Genomic DNA, 6,667 nt, shown 5'->3' on the forward strand with positions numbered 1-6,667 from the left:
TTTCTGCTATGTGGTGCTGAGGAATCGAACTCAGAGCCTCATGCATGCAAGGCAAGCGCTCTACCACTGAGCCACCTTCCCAGCCCTTCTCTTTCATTTTCTTTTTTTTGGTTGGCCGTGGGGCTTGAACTCTGGGCCTGGGCGCTGTCCCTCAACTCTTCAGCTCAAGGCGAACGCTCTACCACTTGAGCTACAGCGCCACTTCTGGTTTTCTAGTGGTTTATTGGAGATAGGAGTCTCACGGTCTTTCCTGCCCGGGCTGGCTTTGAACCGAGATTCTCAGATCTCAGCCTCCTGAGTAGCTAGGATTACAGGCGTGAGCCACCAGCGCCTGGCTTTTCTCTTTCATTTTCAAAGAGGGAGCACAGTGGCTTGGAAAAGTTAAGTTGCCTTGGCCTGGGTCCCGCAACTAGGAGGATACAGAGCCAGTATTTGAGTCTGAGTCTGGCGTTCTCTATCTTACTTTCCTTTGTTTTTATTTGTACTATTTTACTTGATCTCATCTTGGAAAGTGCTAGTGTGTGAACTCCGGGGCTGGCTAGGCAGGCTGTTGGCAAGTCATGGAGTTGCTATAATGGGGTGGTGGGAGTTTGGCTTGGCTTAGAGGGGAACAGCATTCAGCCATCCCTTTGGTGGTTTTGAGCAAACAGAATTCAAACATGCAAACCTTTTTCCCTAGGCTGTGTGACGGAGATTCCCAAGGAAAAGAGACTGAGGGGAAGAGTGGAAGAAGGGGCGGGCTCCCGGTAAGGCATTCGCTCCTGAACAGAGTCCTGCAAAGGTCAGTAGGAGGGAGAATGGGGGGGGGAGGGGGGAGGAGATCTGGTGGCATCCGGAGCTGGGTGGAAGGGACAGAGGGGGCGGATATCAGCCCCAGGCTACACATGCGCAGATTTTCATCATCCCTGTCTTGGGAGACCCTCTACATTGAAAGGGTGTGTGACCCACCACTGTCTCCATTTCCAGATGGAGAAAGAGGAAGAGACAACCCGGGAGCTGCTACTGCCCAACTGGCAGGGCAGCGGCTCCCACGGGCTGACCATTGCCCAGAGTGATGATGGAGTCTTTGTGCAGAAAGTGAACCCGAACTCCCCTGCGGCCCGCACTGGGGTGGTCAAGGAGGGTGAGTTGCTCCAGGAGGCTGGATCGGGTGCTAGGTGCTGGGAGGGGCGTGGGGTGGGTGTTCAGGGGTGGGGGAGGGTGGGGGAGGGAAGCCCAGGGAGTAAGGAGCAGACAGGAATGGGCTGGGTATCCCACAGAGGCCCCAAACTCTGTCTTTCCTTGTCCACCCTGTCCCTTGCTAGAGGGTCTCAGAAGATGCTGGAGAACTAGTTTCTCGGGTCTGACTCTACCACTTACTATTACTTCTGCAGCTTTGAGTAAATGTAGTGGGCCTTCCTCAGCCTGTTTGTTCATTTGTAGTATGGGTATTCTCATGCCTGCCTGGTGCTCAGAAGGGTTAAAGGCAAGTTAGTATCCAGGCCCAACATACGGCTGTTTCTGTGTTTGTTCTCTGAGACTTCATAGGTCTTACTTGCTGTTGCTCTTTCCCCACTTAGGGGACCAGATTGTGGGGGCCACCATCTACTTCAACAACCTGCAGTCCGGGGAGGTGACCCAGCTGCTGAACACCATGGGGCACCACACCGTGGGCCTGAAGCTCCATCGCAAGGGGGACCGCTCCCCCGAGCCTGGCCATGCCTGGACCCAGGAAGTCTTCAGTTCGCGCAGCTCTGAGGTGGTTCTGGTGAGTACTCACCGACCCCTCGGTGCCCTTAGCAGCCCACGACTCCCCTGACCTGCCCACTCCCCTTCTATCAGCCTTCTCGGCCCCAGCTGATTCCTTCTCCTTGCCTTCTTACCTCCTGGCCAGCCTGTTTCTTTCTGCACATGTATAGCATGGGGCTGATGTTGCCTCTGAAGGTTAAGTCTCTTGAGAGTGAGTGCCCGCTGTGCCAAGGGGTGGGACCAACTCATGTGCTCTAGGCCTAGATGCCAGGAGGAAGATCAGTTGCCTTTTTGTAGGAGTGTGAGCGCGCGTGTGTGTGCCCCATGCTGGGGCTTGGACTCAGCCTTAGCTTTTTTGCTCATTAGGTGCTCTACTAAGCCACAGCTGTACTTCTGGCTTTGTGGTGGTTTCCTGCCCAGGCTGGTTTCAAACCTTGATCCTCAGATCTCAGCTTCCTGAGTAGCATGTAGTCACTGGCTCTCTTCCCCTAAGAGTTGGCTGGTTTTTTCGGGGGGAGGGGAAGAAGGGTAGTTTTGTGATTTTCTTTTTCTTTTTAAGTGGCATAGAAAAAGAGAAGAAAGGAAATGAGAGGAGGGAAGGAGAGAGGGTGTGGGGGGGGATTGATTTCCTATTCTCTATTCAGCGAATGGGAGCTAAAGACTCAGTACTAAGCCGGGTGCTGGTGGCTTACATCTATAATCCTAGCTACTCAGGAGGCTGAGATGGCAGTTTGAAGTCAGCCCAGACAGAAAAGTCCCTGTGAGCCTCTGATCTCCAATTAACCACTCAAAAGCCGGAAGTGGGGCTGCGGCTCAAGTGGTAGAACCCTAGTCCTGAACATAGGGAAGCCCAGGGACAGCACCCAGGCCCTGAGTTGAAGCCCTACAATCAAACCTCCCCCACCCCCAAAGACTTCCAGTACTAGGCAGGTATTCTACCTCTAAGCCACATCCCCAGCCTGTCTCAGCCTTTGAGATGATTTCTTGCTGGCCACCTCTGCCTCATAGATATCATTTAGCTCCTCACAGAGGCCAGAGATCATTCGGTGAGTCAGAGGCTGGGCAGTGCAGGGCTTGTAGGGATGTCTCTCTGTTCCTGGTCACTTGTTCATTGATCACGTGGCGGGTCTCCAGTGTGAAAGTATAATGCAAACACAGCCACGCTCTTAGGCTCAACAGATGCTTTCCAAAGTGCAAAGGGCTCCTGAGAGGCCTTCTTGGTAAAATGAAGATGTCGGCAAGCAGAGAGTTGCACACTGAGGTGTGTGGTTAGAGGGGGTTCCTGGAACAGGTGAACTGGAACCTCTCTGGATTTGAATACATCCCCAGCTCTTTCCCTGACTTCCATTTAGGCCAATGTTCCCCAATTCTTTCTGCATCTTCCTATGATACGGCTGCCAGCACCCCTCCCGCCATGACTTTCTTCAGGCCCTTGTGCTTTACCCCAGGAGGCTTCCTGGCCCTCCCTTACCATCCTAGATTCTTTGGGAAGCAGGCACGTATGTATATATTATCAGCTGGGCTGTGGCTGGGCAGGTCGGGCAGGCTGGGCTGCAACCTCTGCCGGGCATGTCTTTCTGCAGAGCGGGGATGATGAGGAATACCAGCGCATCTACGCCACAAAGATCAAGCCTCGGCTGAGGTCAGAGGATGGAGTGGAAGGGGACCTGGGGGAGACGCAGAGCCGTACCATTACAGTGACCCGGAGGGTCACGGCCTACACGGTTGATGTGACCGGCCCGGAAGGAGCCAAAGAAATCGACATCAGCAGTCCTGAATTCATGATCAAGATTCCAAAGCATGAAGTGACAGAAATCTCTACCTTGGATGTAGAGGCCCAGCCTGGAAAGACAGTGATTAGACTGCCCTCGGGCGCGGGGGTAGCCTCTCCCACCACAGGCGCTGTCTTTGACCTCAGGCCAGGAGCCATTTCCGCCTCGGGACCAGAGCTTCAAGGTCCTGGCCACTCAAAACTCCAGGTCACCGTGCCTGGAATAAAGGTGGGAAGTCCGGGCGTCGATGTCAGTGCGAAGGGTGACAAAGGAGGGGTTCAAGTGCCAGGAGTGGACCTTTCGTCCTCCCTTGGGGGTGGGGCGGGAGCAGCGCAGGGCCCCGCCCTCCAGAGTGGTGACAGTGGGAAAATTAACATTCCTACCATGAAGATGCCAAAATTTGGTGTCTCCACTGGAACGGAGGGCCAGGCACCAGAAGTAGGGCTGAATGTTTCTGCACCTGAATTCTCCCTGGGGCCCCAGGGCAGCAAGCCAGGCCTGGCTGTCAGTGGGGATATCAAGGAGCCTCATCTGGAAGTGAAGGCACCCTCTGTCAATATCAAGGGGCTTGAGGGGAAGCTGAAAGGCCCCCACCTCACTGGACCGTCCCTTGAGGGTGACTTAGGCCTGAAGGGTACTAAGGCACAGGGCAGCATAGGAATAGATGCTTCTGCTCCCCAAATTGAGGGTGGGCTTACTGGCCCCAGGGTGGACATTCAAGCCCCGGCTGTTCAAGTCCACGGGCCCGAGGGCAAACTGAACATGCCCAAGATGAAAGTCCCTGCATTCTCTGTAGCAGGTTCCAAGGGAGCAGGAGCAGGGGTTGAGGTGACATTGCCCACAGGAGAAGTGACTCTTCCTGGGGTGTCTGGGGATGTCAGCTTGCCTGAGATCGCTGCTGGTGGGCTGGAAGGGAAGATGAAGGGAGCTAAAGTCAAGACTCCTGAAATGATCATCCAGAAACCCCAAATCTCCATGCAGGATGTGGATCTGAGCCTTAGGTCCCCTAAACTGAAAGGCGATGTGAAGATCCCGGTTCCTGAGGTGAAAGGTGACGTTAAAGGCCCTCAAGTGGCAGTTAAAGGCGCCAAAGTAGACATAGAGACACCAAGTCTAGAGGGGACCGTGACAGGCCCCAAGCTTGGCAGTCTTTCTGGGAAGCCAGGCACATGTCGGATCTCTATGGCAGATGTAGACTTGAATGTGGCTGCCCCGAAAGTGAAAGGGGGTGTGGATGTCACACTTCCAAAAGTCGAAGGGAAAGTCAAAGTTCCCGAAGTGGGCATCAAAGGCCCCCAAGTGGATGTCAGTGCTCCAGATGTAGACGTTCATGGTCCTGAATGGAACCTGAAAATGCCCAAGATGAAGGTGCCCAAGTTCAGCACTCCAGGGGTCAAAGGGGAAGGCACAGATCTAGATGTGACTTTACCCAGAGGAGATGTCAGTGTTTCAGGGCCAAAGGTCAGTGTAGAAACCCCAGGTGTCAATGTGGAAGGTCTAGGGGGCAAACTTAAAGGCCCTGATATTAAGCTGCCTGAAGTAAGTGCCAAGACACCAAAGATCTCCATGCCTGATGTAGACCTGCATGTGAAAGGTACGAAGGTAAAGGGGGAGTATGATGTAACAGTACCGAAGCTGGAGGGAGACCTGAAAGGACCCAAAGTGGACATTGCAGTCCCCGATGTGGATGTTCAAGGTCCAGACTGGCATCTGAAGATGCCCAAGATGAAAATGCCCAAGTTCAGTGTGCCTGGGCTCAAAGCAGAGGGCCCGGAAGTAGATGTGAACCTGCCCAAGGCAGATGTGGACATTTCTGGGCCCAAGGTAGAGGTGAGTGCTCCAGAGGTGAGCCTAGAAGGACCAGAAGGAAAACTGAAGGGCTCTAAGTTTAAAATGCCTGAAATGAACATCAAAGCCTCAAAGATCACCGTGCCAGATGTGGACCTACACTTGAAAGGCCCTAGTGCCAAGGGAACGTATGACGTCACAGTTCCAAGGCCTGAAGGTGACATTAAAGTTCCTGATGTGGAACTTAAAAGTGCCAAAATTGACATTGAGGCACCGGATGTGGATGTGCATGGCCCAGACTGGCACCTGAAGATGCCCAAGGTGAAAATGCCCAAGTTCAGCATGCCTGGCTTCAAAGGGGAGGGTCCAGAAGTGGATGTGAACCTGCCCAAGGCTGACCTTGAAGTCTCTGGACCCAAAGTGGACATTGAAGGGCCTGCTTTGAATATTGAAGGGCCAGATGGGAAAGTGAAGGGCCCCAAGATCAAGATGCCAGAGATGAACATCAAAGCTCCCAAGATCTCCATGCCTGATGTGGATTTGCATGTGAAAAGCCCCAAGGTAAAGGGAGACTACGACATCACCGTGCCAAAGCTGGAAGGAGACCTGAAAGGCCCCAAAGTAGATGTCAGTGCTCCAGATGTTGACGTCCAAGGTCCGGATTGGAGCTTGAAAATGCCAAAGATTAAGATGCCAAAGTTCAGCATGCCTAGTCTCAAAGGAGAGGGCCCAGAAATAGATGTGAATCTGCCCAAAGCTGATATGGACATTTCTGCACCAAAGCTAGATATTAGTGCCCCAGATCTCAGCCTGGAAGGACCGGAAGGGAAGCTGAAGGGCCCTAAGTTTAAGATGCCTGAGATGCATTTCAAGGCTCCAAAGATGCCAGATGTCAATCTGGATCTCAAAGGACCAAAAGTGAAAGGAAATCTAGATATGTCTGCACCAAAAATAGAGGGCGAAATGAAAGTTCCAGATGTAGACATCAAAGGTCCAAAGGTGGACATCAAAGCACCAGAGGTGGAAGGCTCAGAGTGGAGCCTGAAAATGCCCAAGATGAAAATGCCCAAGTTCAGTGTGCCCAGCCTAAAAGGCGAAGGTCCAGATGTAGATGTGACCCTTCCCAAGGCTGACATTAATGTCTCAGGACCCAAAGTGGACATTGAAGCCCCAGATGTAAGCCTGGAGGGCCCTGAAGGGAAGCTGAAGGGTCCTAAGTTCAAGATGCCAGACATGCACTTCAAGGCCCCCAAGGTCACCATGCCTGACGTGGACTTACATCTGAAAGGCCCCAAAGTCAAGGGGGACATGGACGTGACTGTGCCCAAAGTAGAAGGTGAAATGAAAGTGCCAGATGTGGACATCAAAGGGCCTAAAAT

At 53.1% G+C, this 6,667-nt stretch overlaps 1 protein-coding gene across 1 annotated transcript in view; it reads left to right on the plus strand.

Moving 5' to 3' along the window:
• The first annotated feature begins 683 nt into the window (after window positions 1–683).
• Window positions 684–6,667, plus strand: part of Ahnak (AHNAK nucleoprotein) — a 21,080-nt gene continuing 15,096 nt past the window's right edge. Inside the window, 4 exon segments of the mRNA XM_013028977.1 lie at window positions 684–781; window positions 967–1,123; window positions 1,560–1,747; window positions 3,312–6,662. Coding sequence (XP_012884431.1) covers window positions 967–1,123; window positions 1,560–1,747; window positions 3,312–6,662 — 3,696 coding nt within the window. The 5' untranslated portion in view covers window positions 684–781.

The sequence above is a fragment of the Dipodomys ordii genome, unplaced genomic scaffold, assembly GCF_000151885.1.
Source record: "Dipodomys ordii isolate 6190 unplaced genomic scaffold, Dord_2.0 Scaffold117, whole genome shotgun sequence".
Taxonomy (NCBI): Eukaryota; Metazoa; Chordata; class Mammalia; order Rodentia; family Heteromyidae; genus Dipodomys; species Dipodomys ordii.